The sequence below is a fragment of the Herpailurus yagouaroundi genome, unplaced genomic scaffold, assembly GCF_014898765.1.
Source record: "Herpailurus yagouaroundi ecotype Mexico unplaced genomic scaffold, PumYag 29, whole genome shotgun sequence".
Taxonomy (NCBI): Eukaryota; Metazoa; Chordata; class Mammalia; order Carnivora; family Felidae; genus Herpailurus; species Herpailurus yagouaroundi.
The window spans coordinates 115,865,052-115,887,236 of record NW_024412377.1 but is presented as its reverse complement, the minus strand read 5'-3'; the positions used below and the strand labels follow the sequence as shown (position 1 = coordinate 115,887,236).

The 22,185-nt window shown below is 35.5% G+C and overlaps 1 protein-coding gene across 7 annotated transcripts in view; it reads right to left on the bottom strand.

Annotated features, from left to right (window-relative positions):
* Positions 1-1,953: 1,953 nt before the first annotated feature.
* The window catches only part of IL6ST (interleukin 6 cytokine family signal transducer), a 56,949-nt gene continuing 36,717 nt past the window's right edge, over positions 1,954-22,185 (bottom strand). For 5 of the 7 annotated variants that reach the window (XM_040452976.1, XM_040452984.1, XM_040453011.1 and 2 more), the window contains 9 exons: positions 19,279-19,361; positions 18,416-18,626; positions 17,698-17,880; positions 15,278-15,379; positions 14,949-15,095; positions 14,493-14,633; positions 11,528-11,624; positions 7,517-7,598; positions 1,954-6,870 (listed from right to left, as the gene is read on the bottom strand). In XM_040452976.1, the coding sequence (XP_040308910.1) occupies positions 6,133-6,870; positions 7,517-7,598; positions 11,528-11,624; positions 14,493-14,633; positions 14,949-15,095; positions 15,278-15,379; positions 17,698-17,880; positions 18,416-18,626; positions 19,279-19,361 (1,784 nt within the window). In that variant the 3' untranslated portion in view covers positions 1,954-6,132. The remainder of the gene's footprint in view (positions 6,871-7,516; positions 7,599-11,527; positions 11,625-14,492; positions 14,634-14,948; positions 15,096-15,277; positions 15,380-17,697; positions 17,881-18,415; positions 18,627-19,278; positions 19,362-22,185) is intronic. The other 2 variants (XM_040453027.1, XM_040453019.1) reach the window with 2 other exon arrangements.

The following is a 22,185-nucleotide window of genomic DNA, read 5'->3' as shown; positions in this document are numbered from 1 at the left end:
TTTCTAGGCTCTGATTTCAGCTGGGTAGCCTAGGTGTTTGTAAGTCTAGATTGAAGAAGGGGCCAAATCCACAGTGACTAAAGAGTGACTGCCCTTTTCATTCTTTGAATGCTCATGCTGAATTAGGTTTTCTGTTGTGAGAATCTCAGTGCCTTTGAGTGCCTTTTTACTTAAATATTGCTTTAAGCCATTAATTTAAAGACATGATCCCCTTCGTGGAAGCTTACAGAACCAAATTCCAGAGAAATTTGTATTCATTCATTTAAAAGCTATCACTGAACAATAGGCTTCTCCTGAATTTAGCCAAAACTGCACGGAAAAGTTTCCTATACGGACAGGATTCAAATGTACTTACTGGTTGTAGCACGGACAATTCATTAAGATTTTCCTAGCAAAGGGTGTCCAGTCTGAGTCCAAAGGTAGGTCTCTTGGGGAAAAATTGATGGCTGGGTTACTCTGCCTACTCTGTCTCTAAAGGATTGTATACAACCCTGGATAAGGCGGTGGGAGAGACACTTCATCTGAGGTAGTTTTTTTTTTCCCCTGTTACTTTTGTGTGTGAGGATTCCTACTATATATTCCATCATGTTATACCAGTAAGATTCCAGTTTCATACAAATGCATAAGTGGATACAGAAATACCATTAAGTGGGAGAGAATTCTCACTAAAACACGTTCAGGAATAATACCCTTCTAGTTAGACCTTTCTGGCATGTTGATATAACCATAGTGACAAAGGATAAATGTAAAAGAATCAGATTTTGAATGTCCACAGATTTCTGAAACCAAGCTCTGCCACATCATTTGTTTAAAATCAGTAACAGTTGGGAGAGAATAATTATAAAAAAAAAAAAGTTGAACTTTGAATTTAAAGACCTATTTTTCTCCTCAGTGGACATAGAACCATTTTAAGCTATTGAGACTCCAAGCAGCAACAGGAACAAGGGCCTGGATTTGGTGGCTTGCACTTCCCTCTGCTTCCCTGCCCTGCACTCTCTTCTTTTTCTACCTCTGTTCAGCTTTCATCCTGCTCTTCTGCTTACTTGGACTAACTAGCCAAAGCATAGGACTTAAATGTGTATGTAAAAGTGCATTCATAGTTGTACTAAGTTTTAGATTTGTATTTTGAAACTGGAAGGCGTGTTTTATATTAACTTTAAAGAGAAAAAAGCTTAAACCAAAAGTTAAAGTTGTTTTCTGCCCCTGGGCTAGGGAAACAATGCTTTGAGGTAACTCTTTCTGGAAGCAGGATGTGTTGGATGCTTAATATAAATTAGGATAAGACAAAAGGTACCACAAAGAAGTCAGGCTGAGCTTGGTAGAGCCAAATGAAGGATTTTAAACAAAGGAACACTTAGCTCAAAGCCAAGATATTATTTCTGTAACCTATAGTACACACATGAAAGGATGAAGTTAAGGGGTGAAGATGTACAAATCTAATTGTCCAGATTTTCTTCCAAGTGGAACTGTTCACTTAGTTTCACATACTACTACTCAGCAATCTTGGGATGGCAGTGTGATGTATGTCTGCTGGCTTCAGGCCTCATTGTTAATAAGGATGAGACTCCAGCAGTGTGGCTACAGACTGGCCACTAGATGGCACATTACCTCTGTACTTGGTTGGTCCCTGGCACCCTAATAGAAAACAAAACAAAACAAAAAACAACCACTGGGAGGTGGCAGGATATTGGGATTCCAGAACTCATCTTGGAAAATTCATTTACCAGTTTTCCAAATTTACAATCTCTCAGTCCATACTTTGTTACTAAGACCAAGACAGTGTATCAATTTTCTTCTAAAACCTATTCCATTATGCTAAATGAACATTTAAAAAGCCACAGAACCCTCTGAAGGCATCTAGTTTACACTAAGACCCTAGAGCAGTAGTGACAAATACTGGTATCTCAAACATTATGTGTAATGACATCCAATTATAGTGATCATACACAGAAAAAAAATTTAAACAAGAATTTATTTCTTAAATTTACCTAAAGGATTAGAGCGGATACATAGGCAACGTTTACAATAACATTTAGAGTTATGTCAACATAAGACCGATAGCTATGGGAACAATTAGCACATGCAATTCACTGTAGAGGTAAAAATACTTACTCTCTCTAGACAAGCCTTCTACACGAAGGTAGACTACGTAGGGGTAAAAGAGCAAGTGAACTTGAGAGGATTGCACTTACAAGTAAAAGGGACATAGCTAAGATATAAAGAGGATACATACCTAATGCTAATCACTGTATTGTAGTACTAGCAAATTGCACACTTATTTAGAGTATATTCAATAAACATGTTAAGACTAAAGGATTTTCAAATAACTGCCTTTAAAGTAACCATCTGACATCACATTTTGGTATTCATGTTACACCACTTGAAACGTAGTTACCATTCAGACAAAACTGGTCTTTAAGGGATAAAAGATGTAGAACATTTCTCTCCATGGTCTTCAATGCATTTTCATCACTAACTTTAAAGCACTTGGCAATGAAGTAAAACTAGCCCACCTGAAGGAGCTACTGATGGCAAAAAGCTCTTAAAAATTTAGGAACAAATGGACAACACAAGAGCTCATCCCAGGTGGTCGTCTTTTTCTTTTTAACGAAATGTATAGTATAATATCACACTACTGCATAATAGTAGCACATACAAAAAAAAGATTAATCCAAAAGACAGTACATTTGGCTCTAGAAAGTTGTTTTGACTTGCATCCGAATTCTGTTTATAAATATTCTGAAAAGGAACTGCTGTCAAAGACCAGTTGCTACTTTATACCTTCTTTTAAAAATAAAATTGGGTCATTGTCATGGATTTCAAAGTTTTTTTGTTTTTTTTTTTTTTAATGTCTTCTCTCAGCATAGGGCTTGCTTGAACCTATAACCCCAAGATCAAGAGTCACATGCTTTTCTGAGCCAGCCAGGCATCCCGACCATGACCAATTTTAGGTTAAACATAAATAGCTTGCCATTTTATGGCTCCATATTCTCCTTTTATAGAAAAGTGCAATAATTTTTTTTAAAGCAATCTTGGGCAGTAGAATTGAACACGACCTGCAACAGAAAGCTATCCCAGTAATTTTTAACAACTGAACTTTAAAATTTTTATGTAGCTTATTGTATTGACATTTGACCCATTTCAACAAAACAACAGAAGTTTATGGTTTAAAAATTTGTTCTTAAACCAAACATAGGAGAATGATGTGGAATATAACAGAACGGAGGAAGAGCTCCTCCACTTGATTTATGCTTGGTCAATATGTGCCAGTTAAAAGAAATATTTTAGGGAATTGTACAACAGGATTATTCTACTTCTACATTGGTCATGATTTTAATTAGTTAACTATGTGGATAGAAACTAACCATTTTTAAAAATTTAATTTCTACTTACAAAGCTATTTTAGCTGTTCTACTTTAAGGATGAGCTTTCATAAATTAATGTTTTACAAGTATATTTCTACTTCATTAACCTTTAACTTCACAGTAAGCTAGGAAGGCCAGGTAACTTGCAATTAAATGAACAGCTAGGTAGATGTGAACACAGAATATATGAATGGTTTTGCTTTTTACCCTGCTTCTACTTACACAGTATGTTCTTGAGTGCCGTGACTGATCACTGCTGGCTTGAAGTAGGGTACCAACATACCAGTAACTAATAGTCAAATTATAACAATACATGTGGCATATATGCTTATTTTTTAATCCTGTATGAGCGCATCAGAAGCAGTGTATTAGTTTTGTCTACAGAGAGGCTTTTTTTCTGATGTGCCAGTGTTACTTTAAAGGAAATTTTGGGATACTAAACATCTGAGTAACCCATCCACTGCTTATATATAGACTAATTTTCACATAAACCAGATCCACTTCTCTGCTTACCTAAAATACAATTTACATGCCTCAAAACAAATTATCCTAAGACATGGTTCAGGAAGGTAATTTTGTACTTGAAACAAGTTTCATGAATCCTTGTCTTTATCTGGGCAAAAGATGTACAACACATACTGGTAATCCAATCTACATTTTCTGATTGGATTATCTGTATAGTAACAATCTAGTATGTGTAAAGTGCTCTTGCAGCTGGGGGGCATTCACTCAGGGTACCATTTTCTATACAAGTTTTCCACCAATAGGGTTGCTTATATAATGTTCTTTCTTAAATGACTTCATTCTCCTCCCCCTTAGATTAGGAGTCTGCATATTCTAAGTGCTCCCCATGTACAAACTTCACACTCGAATTCTTTGTAACACTGCTGTTTATCATGAGGAAAGTTATAGCTGAACATGATGACAATAACATGACTACTTACTTGGAGGAAATGAAAAATATAACTGATAAAAACTTCTTGACAGATTCTTAGCAAGATAAATCTAATCCTGATTTGGATCAGGCTTTGACCAACTTAAATGGTGGCGGTGACATTATCTTATAGTGTGACTTCTCTGGAGATTTCTCTGTGCCCAGTCTTCCTCATCTACTTCTCATCCTTTCTACCAATCTCATGTTGCACCTGCCCTGTATCACAAAGACCCTGTGTATGAAAGAACTCTGAAACACATCAAGCAAGACTACAAAGTATATACTGTTAACAGGAAGTCTATTATGTACAGAATCATATATAATGAGCAGAATTAGATTTCAACTGTAAATGTAGAGCAACTTCTTTTAGCCTTTTATTCTTGAATAACCTCTATAAACCATTTTAAGTGGGCCTGGTTTTTGTGACTTAAATATGACAAAAAACTGTAACATACTTTCTGCAAAACTACTTGATAACACTAGTCAGCTACTAATGACCTATCAAAAATTTTCACTTAGCCCCTGTCTTTAGCCCTTGCCTCCTATCAAATGTGGTGGGTAGGGTAGGGCATAAATGTGAAAGTGTGGTTAGTGCTAAACTCTGGAGCCCTGGCTCACTTCTCTCTGGGAAGAAGAGAACTTGTGGGAAGAGGTTTAAAGTCTCTTTAAATCACAATGTGGAACTAAGTTCCACCTACCTCAGACCTAGCAGGTGTTAAAATACTATCTCATCATTAAGTGCCTCCACAACAGGGTGTTCCCTGTGATATTAACTAACATCAATATGTACGTTTTTGGATAGGGTTTTATTTTGGTAAGTAGTGCCCATGTGTTCTCAGTTTGCTTCGAACATCTAGAAAAAAAAACCTTCCAATCTTGGCCTACTTTAAAACAAAGCATATTAAAACACATTTTAAGTTGAAGATATATTGTATAAAGTGCTTCATCAACCAAATTCTCTAAAGTTTTACCAAAAAGGTCAATGTTTATACATACAGAAAAATGGCGAGTCTATAAATGGCAAAGAATTTTTAAAATGGTTAAGCTACTTTGGCATTCATTGCTAGTTTTTTAACTGGGCACTCTTAACTGCTGAATTTGTGAAATGGATCTTCAAACAGATTGTGAATAACAACATAAAGCAAATTTTTGAAAATTTAGTTACTTATGATATAAATGTTCAAAAATACATTTTTTAATCTGCAAAATTAAAACTCTAGAATTCCATTTATCTAGTAGCTGGCATCATTACACCAACAGAAGAGAATGTCTAATATTTCATGTTGGCAAGATTGTAATTCAACCCACTGTTTTTTTTGCTTTTGGTCAGACAACAAAAACTGGGTTCATACAGTTATGCTACCTAATACTCTCCTTACGCTGTCAGCTAAAGTAGAGGGTCTAGACCTTGCTCATCTAATTTTTTATCTTAAGTCCATCTCAGCCACTTTATTTGGTGACTATTCTCATTAAAATCAGTACAGCTGTGCTAAATACATCACTGCTTATTATTTAAAGACCATCTGTTGTCTAGCTACAGAAAATTTTACTTTATAAATTTCAGACAAGCTTTCTGTTTTTCTTCAGTGCAAACATCCTGAAACAGCACAAAATCATTCAGCTATTTAGAGGATGAAGTCAGTTTATGTAGTGCTTGAAAGAAGAATCCCAGATATTCTGGAAGGGAAACAGCCCATGTGGGAGGACAGTTTACTGTTGTCCTTAAGGGCAAATGATCATCTTCAGTGAGCGAAGATTATTTTTCTCTGAAATAACAGTTAAAGTTAGCTTTAGTTTACAGGTACTGGTGAAGTTTTAACAGGAACCAGTCTTTCACTGAGGCATGTAGCCACCTCGTCTGACAGTTTGCGGTAAGTAGCTTTTAGACATTCCTTCATCAACTGCAGCCTCCATCCCAACTGTTTCAAATCTCTCTACCTGTCCCTCAGTATGTAGACCAAAAGCATCTGCTACAGAAATTTCTTGAAACATTTTCATTTGCCCAGATCCACAGGACTGTGAAATATCTGAAATCTGCTGTTTGAGTCTAACAAAATCTTCTTCATTGACTGACGAAACTTGCTTTGACCTTTCAAAATGTGAAATATCTGGACTGGTTTCACGTTGACTGCAGTTTTGTTTGAAATACTGTTGCCTGGGCAAATTGCCAACACTGCTATCTGTGTTATCTACCAGCTGTAGATCTTCTGGCCGCTCTTCAGAATCTAACAAGGGCTGGGTGGACTCGGATCTTGAGAAGACTTGGACCGATGGAACCTGGTGTCTGTAGCCACTGTGCACCACTGTGGAATACTGGACGGTGCTTGAAGTGTTCTGGGCAGACTCATTTTCATCACTGCTAGAAATGCTTGGCCTAGAGGAGGACATGCACGATGAACCTCCAATACCACTGCTGTGTCCTTCAGTACTGATTTTTTCCTTCTTGAATAAGTCCAGTGATTTCAGATCTTCTGGAAAAGGCTTTTTGTCATTTGCTGCTTCTATCTCCACGACACTTACATCAGTGAAATTGCCATCTGAGTAAATCTGATCTTTTGAATTAAAATTATGCTAAGAAAGAAAGAAAAAAATTTATTATTACCTATGGCATAGGTTCATTTAGAAACTATGAAATATATATGGCAAATTCTAGTTAGAGCCACAGAGAAATGCATCTCTGAAACTTCTCAGTAATTTGGTTCGGACATAATCTGTATCACTAAGCACTGTCAACTAGCTCAACTACAGATACTGTGAAATGATTCTAAGAAGTATGAATCAGAGTAGACTTCCTCAGAATTCCCAATCAACTGTTAAATTTTGATAAGCTACTGGTGTATATACAGTATTTCTAGACTACAGAGTTGAGGATTGACTAAAAAGTAGAAAACATGAAAAGTTCAAAGAATTTAGTCTAGGTTTCTAGAAATCACTGCAACAGTATGAAACTGGTAGGCTGTTAAATTTGATTTTAATATCCAATACAAAATGCTTGCCTTACAACATTTACCATATAGGAGTATTTACATATTAAGTTTTCAATTTGCAAGTTCAATGAAGTATTTTTCATGTTTACTGAATAGAATAAGGAATATAAGAATATGCTATGATAATATTTTATCATTTAGTTTTCAATTTGGTCTTATCATTTGGTTCAACTCTATAAAAATACCCTGAAATGTCCATGTATAAACAAGTCAGAAACACTTTATCTTACCCTAGGAGGTGTATGAGGTGACCACTGGGCGATATGACTCTTTGAAGGATCTGGAACATTAGGCCAGATATGTTTTTTAATTCTGGAGAGAAAAAGAAATAAAGTATCTGTGGAACCACATGTAATAAATAATGAACAGTCCCTAATTCCAAACATGAGCTTAATCTAGTCATAATGAAAAACTACTAATAAGGCTAGTAATCAGCATTCAATTTAAAAAACTGAAATAAAATTCTACAATAGAAACCAATCAAAAAGTGGAATAAAGTCACAAAACCTTAAAGTACACCCCCCTCGCAACAACAAAAGGAGCAAATACGTTCAATTTCCAACTAAAACCACATAACACATTTTCACATAGCCACCAGGTAAAATATGATAAATTTGATTTTTTCACAAGAATATTTACCTCAGTATAGTTCCTAGTCCAAAGTTAGAGGTCCCTAAGTGTGTATAAGTATACAGGAAGTGAGTCATCTTGAGAGTAAGTTCAAATACAAAAACAAAACGGAGTAATAAGATCCTAACAGACTGACTCTCCTGTGCAAACAACTATAAAATCTACGTGTAATGTAAAAAATAATGAAGTTAACAACCTAAACAAAAGACCAACTAATGGATGAATTCCATGAAAGAGACATAAAAAAATTTCAGTTGTTTTACATAAAGAAATTGAGTTAAAATTTTTTTAATGTTTATTTTTGAGAGAGAGCAGGGTAGGGGCAGAGAGAGGGAGCCACAGAATCTGAAACAGTCTCCAGGCTCTCAGCTATCAGCACAGAGCCTGATGAGGGAGGGGCTTGAACCCACAAGCCTTGAGATCACGACCTAAGCCAAAGTCAGAAGCTTAACTGACTAAGCCACCCAGGCACTGCAAGAAACCGAATTTTTAAATTAACATTCTTCCCACAAAGAAAATCTCAGGCTCAAACTGGCTTTGTGAATTCTAGCAAACACTTCAACAGAAATACTATGAATACTATATAAACTCTCCTAGAAAACAGAGAAGGTAAGGTGTCCCCATTAATTTGAGGAGACCGTTCATTTTATGAGGTAATCAGTATCCCCTTGATTTCAAAAGTAAATGAACACACCACCAAAAAGAACCAATATCACTCATGAAGCATAAATGCAAAAATTAACATACTGAATCCAGACAGTCTAAGAAATGCAAGGACAGTTTAACATGTGGAAAAAAACCAATGAATAAAATTTACCATATACATGTAGGAAAAAGAAAAATCATATGATCATCTCAACAGATGACAAAAAAGCATCTGACAAAATTGACCCAATCATGACAAAAAACTCTCAGGAAAAAAATATAAGAGAACTTCCTCAACTTAAAATCAACATCACATGCAATGGTCAGAGACTGAATGCTTTCTCCCTTAAAATTGGGAATAATGCAAAGTTACTACTTAACCAGTATAGTAAGAAAAATAACTGAAAGGATAAACATCAGAATAACCATCTTTACTAAGCAGTATGACTATGTATGTGGAAAATGCTTAGGGACCCAAAAAGGTACTAGAGTAAATGAACTTACCAAGGTCTTAGTATACAAGGTCATTATATTAAAACAAAATTAATTGCATTTCTATTTCTAGCAATGAACAATTAGAAAATAAAAATTTCTAAAAATGCCATTTACAGTTGTATAAAAAACATTTAGGAATAAATTTAACATAGTACAAGGCCTACCCACTGAAAACCATATAACAGTGCAAAAGAAAAAGAAAACCTAGACAAAGAGAAATTAACAAGGGTGACTGCGTGGCTCAGCTGGTTAAGCATCATCTGACTTTGGATTTCAGCTCAGGTCATGATCTCCGAGTTGTGAGTTTGAGCCCTACACAGGGCTCCACGCTGACAGGATGGAGCCTGCTTAAGATTCTCTCTCTCCCTCTTTCGGCCCCTTCCCCCCTCAAAATAAATAAATAAACTTAAAAACAAAAGAGATTAACATGTTCATGGACTGACCCATGTGACATAAATGTTGTGAACTCATGTTCAGATTGTATTTTTTGCCCTAATTTTATTGAGTTGATAAAATCTCAATTAGCACTGTACTCAGTTTTTTAAAAAAGACTTTCCTTTTCATATAAATAATATCAGCTTACCAAATAACCTAGTCAAAATAATTTTGAAAAACAACTTATTAAAAGAATTCTAACTGCTCTCAAAACTTACAGAGCTATAAAAACCAAGACTGTGTGGTACTGGCACGAATAGACATATAGAACAGAATTGAGAGTCCACAAATAAATCCAGACTTATATGGACAATTGATTTTGACAAAGATATCTAGGCAATACAATGGGAAAAAAAGTATTTTCAGTAAATAATGCTCGAACAACTACTTATCTATGGAAAAAAAAATTCCCTGACCTCACACCATGCACAAAAATTAATTCTGAATAGATCATAGACATAGAGCTACAATGATTAAGTTACAGAGGAAAATAAAGGAGAACACAATTGTGACAATGACTTAGGCAAGAATCACAAACTGATAACATGCACCTCATCAAAATTAAAAACGTGCATTTTCTTTTTTTTTTTTTTTAAATTTTTTTTTTCAACGTTTATTTATTTTTGGGACAGAGAGAGACAGAGCATGAACGGGGGAGGGGCAGAGAGAGAGGGAGACACAGAATCGGAAACAGGCTCCAGGCTCTGAGCCATCAGCCCAGAGCCTGACACGGGGCTCGAACTCACGGACCGCGAGATCGTGACCTGGCTGAAGTCGGACGCTTAACCGACTGTGCCACCCAGGCGCCCCAAAAACGTGCATTTTCTAAAGTCACAGTGAAGAAAACGAGAAGCCAAAGCCACAAGACCAGACTTTCCACAACATATTTGACAAAAATTTTGTCACTAGAATATATAAAGAACTCTTACAGCTCAGTATTACAGCAAACAATTCAATTTAAAAACGGGCAAAAGATTTCAGAACATCTATCACAAAAGAATATAGATAAATGGCACATGGAAGGATCCATTACTATTTACTAGGGAAATAGAAATTAAAACCACAGTGAGATAAAATTACACACTGATAACAAGGGGCTAAAATAAAAACCCTGACAGTGCCAAGTAACAGTGCCATATAACAACTGGAACTCTCACGGTGCTGGGGAGAATACATGATGGTACACCTGCTTTGAAAAACAGTTTCTTATGAAGTTATATATGTGCTTCCTAGGTTACCCAGCAATACCAATACTAGGTATGTACTTACACAAGATAAATGATAACATATACCTACACAAAGATCTGTAGATGAATGTTCATGGCAACATTATTCATAATAGCCCCAAATTAAAGACACAACCTGAATTTCCATAACAGATGAACAAATTTTGATGTATCTACACTGCAGACTACTATTCAATAGATAGAAAAATATTAGTATATGCAACATGGATGAGTCTCAAAAACATGCTAAATGAAAGACATCCTATAAAAAGACTACATATTATCTATCTTTATGAAATCTCAGAAAAGGCAAAACTACAGTCACAGAAAGCATATCAGTGATTACCTTGGGGCCAGGGGTTGAGGGAGAGGAGAGACGATAAAATAGAATGAGGAAACTTTTTTTTTTTTAATTTTTTTTTTCAACGTTTATTTATTTTTGGGACAGAGAGACACAGAGCATGAACGGGGGAGGGGCAGAGAGAGAGGGAGACACAGAATTGGAAACAGGCTCCAGGCTCTGAGCCATCAGCCCAGAGCCTGACGCGGGGCTCGAACTCACGGACCGTGAGATCGTGACCTGGCTGAAGTCGGACGCTTAACCGACTGCGCCACCCAGGCACCCCATGGAAACTTTTTAGGGTAAGAGAAATAGTATCTAACTTGATTGTGGTGGTAGTTATATATCCATATGCAGCTATTAAAATTCATCAAACCATACACTTAAAATGAATGAATTTCACTGCATGTAAATTATAGCTCAATAAACCTGGAGGGAAGAACTGCAAAAACACAAATAGAGGTACTTACAGGTCTCGCTTATTAAAGCAGAACAATACTCCCAAAAGGGTTGTCAATAGAAATGCTAGGCAAACAGGAACAACTATGGCTTCAATTTCTCCTTGAGCTAAAAATCAGGGGTAAGAAGTAAAATAAATGTCAACTCAAGTGCTAAGAGAAATAATGAAACTTCCCAACCAAATGGCTGTTGAAAAGATGAAATACCATCCCATTTTTATAGCCTTTTCAAACTTAAAGATTGTTTTCTGCCACCCCTGCGCCCCTTGGTAAATCATATCCTAGCTGCTTATACCTGACACAGTAACCTGGCCACAGAGAAAGGATAAACTCTATGTTGGTTAGGGGAATAAAATGACTAGTTCAGTTTTCTGGACAGATAATCTATCCAATAAGTTAGAAATTTCAAACCTAACCATTTATTACATTTATGATCTGCACCCAGCAGAATCTTAACAAATGCTAATCTTTGCGATCTGTGAGTGCTGGGCACAAGTGGAAATATGGAATCCTGTATAAGGAATAAAAATAAAAGGTTCAAGCAAAATTTTTAATAGATTTTCAAAAAGATAGCATATCTGGTATACAGCTAAGAATTTGTAAGAATCTTAAGTACAAGGAGTGGCAGAAATAGGAATATTATCACCTAAAATCAACAAGCCTAAGATTTCTAGATAATTCCCAACCTGCATTTAAAAGAGCGCTTACTTGAGCAAATGAATCACTAATTGGACAGTTTATATTGGAGATATTTTTTAATGATTTACCTTATGGCTGTCTCTACTTAACTCCTCCAGCCTCCTTATAAGTAGAAGTAGTCTTTTATGGGAAAAATTTATAAAAGTAATACTGTAGTCATATACTATTTACTCAGTCTAATCTTTGCACCACATATATCCCTTTATAAGTAACTTTATATTCTACAAAGCCTAATAGAAATCAGTAAATCAGATCAATGCTCGGAAATAAACTGGAGGCTGGCAAATATTCACTCTTGAACACTGAGGTTTTCATATAGGTGCCAAATCAAATTCAGGCAGACCCTGTTATTACTGTTGCCAAACTTACTATGTTTTCAAGTCTTGGGCCTTTGCTTATCTGTCCTAAGATGCCTTCTTCTTCCTTTTTATCCACATCCTAACTTTTGGGGACTCAAGTACTGACTCCTCTATATAATCTATGAAGATGAAATTCCCCCCTATAAATTATCTTTAAATTCCTACTCTATTTACTGTCTACATGGCCCAAATGCCTTTCCATTTAATTACTTTACTTATGTTGTATTTCTTCAAATAAAGTCCTTTGGGAGCAAGGCCCATGCCATATGAAGAAGCCATAATATGTCCATAAAACAATAAACAGATCAGTGAAAAAAGCAGATAATTAAGTAATCCTAACAAGTATGATATAATTTGGGGGGAAAAATCTATGTATAGAAAATAGAAGGATATACAAATATGTTAAGAGATTATTCTGGATGAGGGATTAGGAGTGGTTTTTCTTCTGCTCTGTACTGTATAGTCTAAAGGCCTATATAGTACACAATCTACTCTTATAATGAATATCACTTTCATTAGTTGAATATTTTAAAGGTTTATTTTTTTCTAAAGATCAATTTCAAGTATTACTTGTTAGATATTTATTTTACTAACATGTCACCACAAAATCTTATTCTAAAAACTATATTCATTTTTGGCAATCACAGCAAAGTTCAGGATCTTTTATTATCTATTTTAGGTAGTCACTCATTCATTTTCTCATTCACCCATCATTGAATAACAAGGAATATAGCTTACTATTTAGCATTCACTGTGTTGGTACCTGGGGGTGGGGGTTACAAATAAATGATAAAATAAGGTAATTTCTATTATGATTCAAAATGTAGGAAGAACAAGAAAGAATGCAGCTTAAGAATGCTTTAGGGGGGTTAGAGGAACTAGAAAAAGTGAGGACTTAATGTAGAGCTACACACTGGGAAAAGATGGAGAAAATAATGAGAAGCATATGACCAGAGAAAGAGATTACAAAAGGGCACGCAAAAGCAGTAATTAGAAGGCATGATCAATAGGATTTTACACTTGGCTCATGTAAGCAAAAAAGACTCATGAAAACAAAAAATTTATCACATCCTTATCTAAATTTGTGGGTTTGGCAAAGAGTTGGATGGCTGTGGCAGGGAACAAAGAGAAGTGTATTTGGGAAAGAGGATGACTGAAGTCACGGACAGAGAGTTTAAATAGGCAGATAAAATACAGGGCTGAGAAGAGTGATATGGAAAATACAAACCATTTTTTTAAAAAGTGAAAAAAGAAAAAGAGTTCAAGAAGGAAGTATGAGAAAGGGAGAAGACTCAGGAGAGTGTTATTATACACACACACACACACACACACACACACACACACACACACACACGTGAGAAGAACCAATGGAAAAGGCAGTTTCAAGGATGGAGAAGCCGAGTCAAATGCTGAGAAGTATAAAAATAAGGAGACTAAAAAGCATGTACTGGATATGATAACTAAAAGGCCTTCCCTGAGTGACATTAGGGAGGTTTCAGTGGATTGGTGGGTTGGAAGCCTGATTTCAGTGGGTTAAAGACTAAGCTGGAGGAAGGGAAGTGGAGCTTGAGAAGGTGAACTAGTCTTTCCAATAACCTGCCTACAAAAGAAGGAGTAAGACAAGAAGGTAAGAGACCACATTTGACTTTTGCCAGTGAAAAGATGAACCCATTTAGAAAGATACACAAATTCTTTTGGCATTTATAGAGTACAGACGAAATCAGTCAGAAGCAGTTAATAACAGAGCTGAGTTTTGATAGTTTAAAGAAACAATCCAAATCAGATAAACAATACAATACCAACAATTCATTTCTATGGATCCAAAGATGCACTTTTAACAAAATTTTAGCTTATTAACTAAGTCCATATTTAGTCTGATTAAAAAAAAGCAGAAAAGAGCAAATGTCATTATTTCTTACCAAACTTCGGTGTAGTAAAAGTGAATTCTGGGCCATCCTTTCCACCTTCGTCTGTGTATGCTGCCATTCGTACCATGTACAAGGTGTCACTGGTCAAAGAGGACAGTGTATATTCTGTGTGGGAGGAATCCACATTCACAGCTGGAAGAAATCAATAAGTCTGCTTTATTTAACTACTCAATGTTTCTGCTTGATTTGGCTTTTGACACTGCAAAAGTATTAAAAAGGAACATATTTTCCAGAAAATAATTTTCTTATCTCTGCCAGAATATTCTTCTATAAGCACAACACAGTATTTTTTTTTTCCACAGTATTTTTTTAATAGGCATATTCTCAGGTGTCTCTTTTCTGAGAATAATATACTACACTTAAGATGTATAACATAAAAAGGTGAGACAACATTTAAAAGCTTAAGAAAAAAACCAATGATTCTTAATAACTGATAGAATTTATTACCAGTTTCATTTCCAATGATGGTTCTATAAAATATAGTATAATTTCGGATAAATCCGTTCTGAACATCAACAGGAAGTTGGTCCCACTCTAAGACAGCTTCATTTTTCCCCACTTTTTTCGTCCGAACAGTAGGTCCTTTGGAAGGTGCTAAAACAGAATAAAAGTATTTGATAACTAAAAATTACTATGATTTAGTAAGTCATTAGGATTTACTAAAATTTAATTATATTATTTGAACATTATGAAACATACCCTTATTTTAAAAAGAAAAAAATGTCTTTGTTAATACAAAACTCAACATATTTCAAAGAAAATGAATTTGGACTTACGAGCTTGTTTAAGGTATGCCTTTATAGACTCAGGGCTTCCTGGTCCATCAGTATATACTGGAGTAACTGTTATCAAATAACATTTGCTCTCTGCCAGGTTCCCTAAAGAAATAATGGGAGAGTAAGCATTTTTCCCCACATAACAAAAAAGTCTACATTCCATTATTAACTTTACATTATAAATTTCATGACTATTGAACTTTCTTTTCTTTTACAACTACAGCTTTTTAAGCAAGCATTGCCTTTTGTGTACTGGATTCAAGCTTAATTGAATAAAGCTTTTCATTAAAGTAAAAGCTTACTTTTATTGCCAATACAGTAGATTAAAAAATATATTGTTAGTAAAAGTACTTATTATATTTATATTCAGGACTTATAAAACTCTGATCTCAAATTATCATTGGTCTTATAGTTTGACATTGTACATCTTAACTAATTCTCTGAGAACTGCCTAATGACCCATTTATAAGAGCCAGGGAAAGCATTAATGGCCCTGGTTTGTCAAACCAGGGAAAAAAAGAATTAGTGCCATTTCCCCCAGAAAGTAATATTATTTTTTTTTATTTACTATATGAAATTTATTGTCAAATTGGTTTCCATACAACACTCAGTGCTCATCCCAAAAGATGCCCTCTTCGATACCCATCACCTACCCTCCCCTTGCTCCCACCCCCCATCAACCCTCAGTTTGTTCTCAGTTTTTAACAGTCTCTTATGCTTTGGCTCTCTCCCACTCTAACCTCTTTTTTTTTTTTTTTTTCCTTCCCCTCCCCCATGGGTTTCTGTTAAGTTTCTCAGGATCCACATAAGAGTGAAAACATATGGTATCTGTCTTTTTCTGTATGGCTTATTCCACTTAGCATCACACTCTCCAGTTCCATCCACGTTGCTACAAAGGGCCATATTTCATTCTTTCTCATTGCCACATAGTACTCCATTGTGTATATAAACCACAATTTCTTTATCTATTCATCAGTTGATGGACATTTAGGCTAAGAAAGTAATATTAAAAAGCCATCTTGAATACCTCTTTTATTTATAATCTCTCCATATTAAATCTTTTTTATACAGCCACTTTATCTGCCCACAACAGAAAATAAGGTATTTGTTATACCAAAGTTTATACTTTCAACAAGAACTTTTATTTCCTTAATTCACAAAGTTATATACGACAGCTCCTTTGCTTTCTTAAACAGAATAATTTTACTTTTTCTTGATGACTCAATATTATCAAGAAGATAAAGAATTTTTAGACTCTGTTGTAATACAGTGATGTTATCAGGACTACTGAGCCACTGGATCTACCTGTGCAACCTGAAGGTCTCTAGAGATTATGCGAGGCTTTATTAAAAACATTTCTATTGTCCAGTTACTACCAACGTGTCTTCTCTCTAGCTCCACCTTTCTTTTAATTTGTTAAGGCTAGTAGACTAGACAACCAAATTTATTAAAACTTTTTTTTTTAAGTTTATTTATGTATTTTTGAGAGAGAAAGAAAACAGCGTGAGGTGGGAGGGGCATAGAGAGGGAGAGAAAGAATTCCAAGCAGGCTCTGCATTGTCAGCACAGAGCCCAATGCAGGGCTCAAACTCAGGAAGCAGTGAGATCATGACCTGAGCTGAAACCATGAGTCAGACATTTAACTGAGTGAGCCACCCAAGTGCCCCTATTGTTTTTTTAAATGATAGGTTAATGAGGGCCAAACAGCCTATTTCATAAATAAAGCTCACAAAATTTTATGGCAGATATGTCTTTGCTTAGAGCTTTTCTTTCAGCAATATTATTCATAATTGAATTCTAACGGTTATCCTTCTTTACTAAATAAAACACATAAAAGCTGAGTGTTTTGTCTTTAAAGTTGTTCTCTTCAAAGCCACATAAAAAGTTGTACCTTAAAATGCAGAGCAATCTACCACTTTGGAGCTCTACGGTATCATTAGAACTTCCAGTTAAAAGATGTAAGGAAATCTGAATTCTAGTTCTGCTTCCCCTATTCAACAACTTTAAGAGGTTAACAAGTCATTCATATGCTATAGGAAAATATCTTCTCACTGAAGGATGAGGAAGTTAAATCAGGTAAAGAACCATTCAACTAATTACCAGCAGCGATCAGATTATCTTAGATTTGTCTACTTTACAGTTTTGTTAGTGCTCCTTTGATGATCAAAACACTGAACCATAAACAGAAGATACTATTAACTCTGCTTTGTCCATAAACAGATCCTGTAGTTCATTCAGTGAGATTAAATGTGACTTGATGAGAGTCACACATCGAGAAAACTATATGTAACTTTTAACTATCATAAACTGAAACTCTTCAATAGACCACAATATCTGTAAAACAGACAAAAATATGTAAAAGAAAAATCTGAAGAGTTACACAAAGGATTTCAACTTAAGTTTTTTCTAGCTAGGAATACCTCTTAGAAAGGTGCGGTGTACAGTGCCATCTTCTTGTTGCCAGTCTGGGATGCACGGCGATTTATCTGATAATACACACCACTCAAGTATATACTTGTTTACAGATTCATTTGGAGCAGTCCATTCTACCCAAAGCATATTATCTTTGGGAAATGCTTTAAGATCCGTGACCGGGCGAGTAGCTTTAAAACAAAATTTGAAAACTGGTGTGATAAATGAACATTAAAAAATTTCAAATTTTGATGTTTTACATTTCCAAACTTGCTATCAGTTTTTGTAGTATATAATATTAATATGTATTTCCCTTAACAAAAACACTTTATTATAATTTACAAATAGATAGTAAATTTATTTTGAAACTAAAATTCTTCCTTTCCCCAAATTCTTCAAATGTTTTGTGTATGTAAATGGAAATATTTTCTTCTTTGAAAGCCATAAACACTATATTTAAGTCATATTCATATATGGCTCCCAAAGCTTTTAAATAATATTTAAGAAAACGAGATAATTAGAAAATGAGTAAATAAATAAGTAGTTTACTTCAAAGTTTAAGTGAGCCACATGATAATGGAATGAATTATTTCATTGCTGACTGATTTCTAAAACTATTATAATCAATACTGAAGAGGCAGTCTCAGAATAATTATGTATTAGGTATTAGAATATGTATTATGTATATGTATTATGAACCACTTTTCCCATCTCATAGATACAAACCTTGAAAGTTATAGGCAGGGATAGTTAAAACAGCTGCATCTGATTTGCCAACCAGATTTCTTGCTGTCAGAGTTGCTATGTAACGATCATTCGTGAGGTTTACTGTCCATTTTGTGTCATTCACTGTATAATTCTGTAAACGTGATTTCCATCTTATGAGAGTCACTTCATAATCCAAAATTTTTCCATTGGCTTCAAAAGGAGGCAACGTCTATAATAAAATAATTTTAAAAATGTATTTAACAAATCTTTAATCATTTTTTTTCATGTTCACAAATTCTGCTGTTACGTCAAACCTCCATGTTTAACTGAAAGGCACTGGCAACCTCATTTTCAACTCACAACCTTAAGTAAAACTACTATATAGTGAATGAAGAGTAAACACATGACTTTGACTAACAGGGAAAGTAAAGTAGCACCATTCTGTTAGCTTTTAGTTCTGTAAACTATTGTGCACTGTGACTATCTGGCCCTAAATCATCTTATGCTGGAGTACTTTTCTCTCTACCATTTCTTAGTATGGTACACCTTAACACTTATGGACTTGACAGTCATTGTATAATTCCTATTATTGGCATACAGTTTGATTACCCAAAACCTTTATTAACTATTTTCTATGAGGCACTCAGGAAAGTTCAAGGACAGACAGGATCCTTCTTACAAACTTTCATAGAACTGTGAAGTATCTGTGAACTGCAGTTCATGATCCTTTTATGTAGTATATATAAAACTCTGTTTCTATTAAACGCTTTGCTGATATTAAGACGAATAAAAATGTAAGTTAAAAAAACTACACTCATAATGCCATAAAAATGTACTATGTAAGCAATAAAAGAATATAAACATGCATTTTTTTTCTTTACCTTCCATATGAGTTGCACAGATCTATAGCCATGAGTATGGGATGGCTCTATCTTATACCAGAAACTTGGTGCCTTGGATGGTCCTAAAGAAATGATATAAACTTTTTAAAATAAAAGTTTTTATCATAGCAGTAAAATATAATCCTGGAAATTATTCTCTTATTCTCTTACTTTGTTCTTATTCTTGCCATTCAATCACATGATGTATCTTTTCTTACATGTTTATGTATTTTGAGAGAGAGAAGAGAGACAAAGGGAGAATGGGGGAGGGGCAGAGAGAGTGGGAGAGAAAATCCCAAGCAGGTCCTGTGTGGTTAGCATGGAGCCGGATGCAGGGCTTGAACCCATGAACCGTGAGATCACGACCTGAGCTGAAATCAAGAGTCAGAAGCTCAACCGACAGCTCCACCCAGGAACCCCTAAACTAGCATTTTTCCCATTGCAGCACACCATGCCTGGGTCTTCCTTTATAGAGGAAGATAGCTTGATGATATAGATTAGAATGCGTTTTTTATGTTAAAATTGTAAAGCTACAAATATATCCTAAGGTATACCAAAAATGCATCACCATTTCTTGCTGCTAAAAATTAAACCGAAAAACCGTATTTAAATATACACTTAAAACCCCTAAATGTGGGGCACCTGGGTGCCTCAGTCGGTTGAGACTCTGACTTCGACTCAGGTCATGGGTTTAGCCTCATGCTGGGCTTTTCATAGACAGCACAAGTCTTTGGATTCTTTGTCTCCCTCTCTGCACCCTCCCCCCACCAATCACATTCTCTCCCTCTCTCTCTCTCTCTCTCTCAAAAATAAATACACATTAAGAAAAAAAAACCCTAAATGTATATATGAGAATACAAAAAATAATAAATTGAATAAATATGGGCTAAGTTTATTATCTTACGGTGGGATGACTGTTAACAGGGTATAATAAAAATGAATTCATAGTACTGTTGTGATAATCACCAAACATGTGAAAAATGAAAAAGCACTTTACAGGATCAGGGCGCGTGGGTGGCTCAGTCGTTTGAGCACTTGATTCTTGATTTCGGCTCAGGTCATGATCTCAAGGGTTCATGAGATCAAGTCCAACGTCTGGCTCTGTGCTGACAGTACGGAGGCTGCTAGGGATTCTCTCCCTCCCTCTCTCACTACCTCTCCCCTGCTTATATGTGCATGTGTGTGCTCTACCTCAAAATAAATAAATAAACTTATAAAACCAAATATCAAATGCCAGTAATTAGGTTTTCAAAATTCCTATAGGATCAACTGATTTTTCAAAAAAGGATCTGAGTAACATCTAAACTGTGATGTGCTCATTATAAAGAGGTAATTACAGAGGACAAAACAAAGAGGAAAGACAGACAAGGGAGGCTGGGGAAAAGACTGCCAGTATAAGGGGTTCAAATAAATACACACGCATCAGTATACAAGAAATTATAAAAAAAATGTTATAGGCCAGAAAGATTTCCTAACGTGAAAAGAACCTGGAGGCATCATTCATTAAGTTGAAGAAATGCTTATCTAAATGGCTCATAATTTTCTGGGTATCTGTTTGATTTGACAAAGGTTATGTACCATCTCCCCAGAAAATGCACACAGGCACTAACTACAATATTTTGTCCACATTTTAAAGTAGTTCAGCAACCCCTGCCCCCCAAACTGACCCAACCAGTTTTCAAGACCTCTATGATGCCAGTTTAAGAATTCCTGGGGGCACCTGGGTGGCTCAGTTGGTTAAGTATCTGACTCTCGGTTTCGGCTCAGGTAATGATCTCACGGTTTTGTGAGTTCGGGCCCCACATTGGGCTCTGTGCTGACAGTGTGGAGTCTGCTTGGGATTCTCTCTCTGCCTCTCCCCCACTTGCGCTGTCTCTGTCTCTCTCTAAATAAATAAATAAATAAACTTAAATTAAAAAAAAAAAAAAAAAAAAGAATTCCCAGCCAAGACAGAGGAATCTGGTTGAGGACCCAACTCAGGACCCAATTCAGCAACAGCAGGATTGCTTTCTTTCATGTCATTTATGAGAATAAGAGAAAATTCTTAGTGGAGAGGGGTAGTTTACTATTCTGCCTTTTGAGACTGTCACTTCACCTATCTAAACTGCTAGTAGAGGGGCGCCTGGGTGGCGCAGTCGGTTAAGCGTCCGACTTCAGCCAGGTCACGATCTTGCAGTCCGTGAGTTCGAGCCCCGCGTCAGGCTCTGGGCTGATGGCTCAGAGCCTGGAGCCTGTTTCCGATTCTGTGTCTCCCTCTCTCTCTGCCCCTCCCCCGTTCATGCTCTGTCTCTCTCTGTCCCAAAAATAAATAAACGTTGAAAAAAAAAATAAAAAAAAAAAAATAAACTGCTAGTAGAGCTGGAAGTGAAGGGATATAGGTGGTACAGAAGGTTTTAAAGCCATAGTTGTTGCTATTGACATCTAAAGGGTGAAACTAGAATGAAAAATGTTCAGAAAGAAAAATCTCTATGCCACAGGACTACTTCTTGATTGCTATACAATAAATAAGTAATGTTAGGTGTTTTGGGGAGGGGATCTTACCTTATAACATACACCCCTTTATAATTTTTGGATTGTGCACTATATGCCCTATATGATCATGGAGAGGAAAAAGGGAAAATAATAAACTAACCAACCTAAACTTTAGGATCCTTTTCTAGGGGTTTATTAAGTGATGGTAGGGAAAAAAATGAATAAAAATATAGTACAAATATATTTCTGATAGTGAGAGTCTATGGTATATTTTGTTAACGTTATTGACTCAGGATGATTTTCTAGTTAGGGATACTGTGAAACATTCCTTTTTAAATAAAATGTTTTGGATTTAACTGTTATGTCAATGGTTTTCTCAAGGTATCTAAAAAAAATTCCATGGTAATCTTCTTTCATTAGTAATCAAGTAGAGTT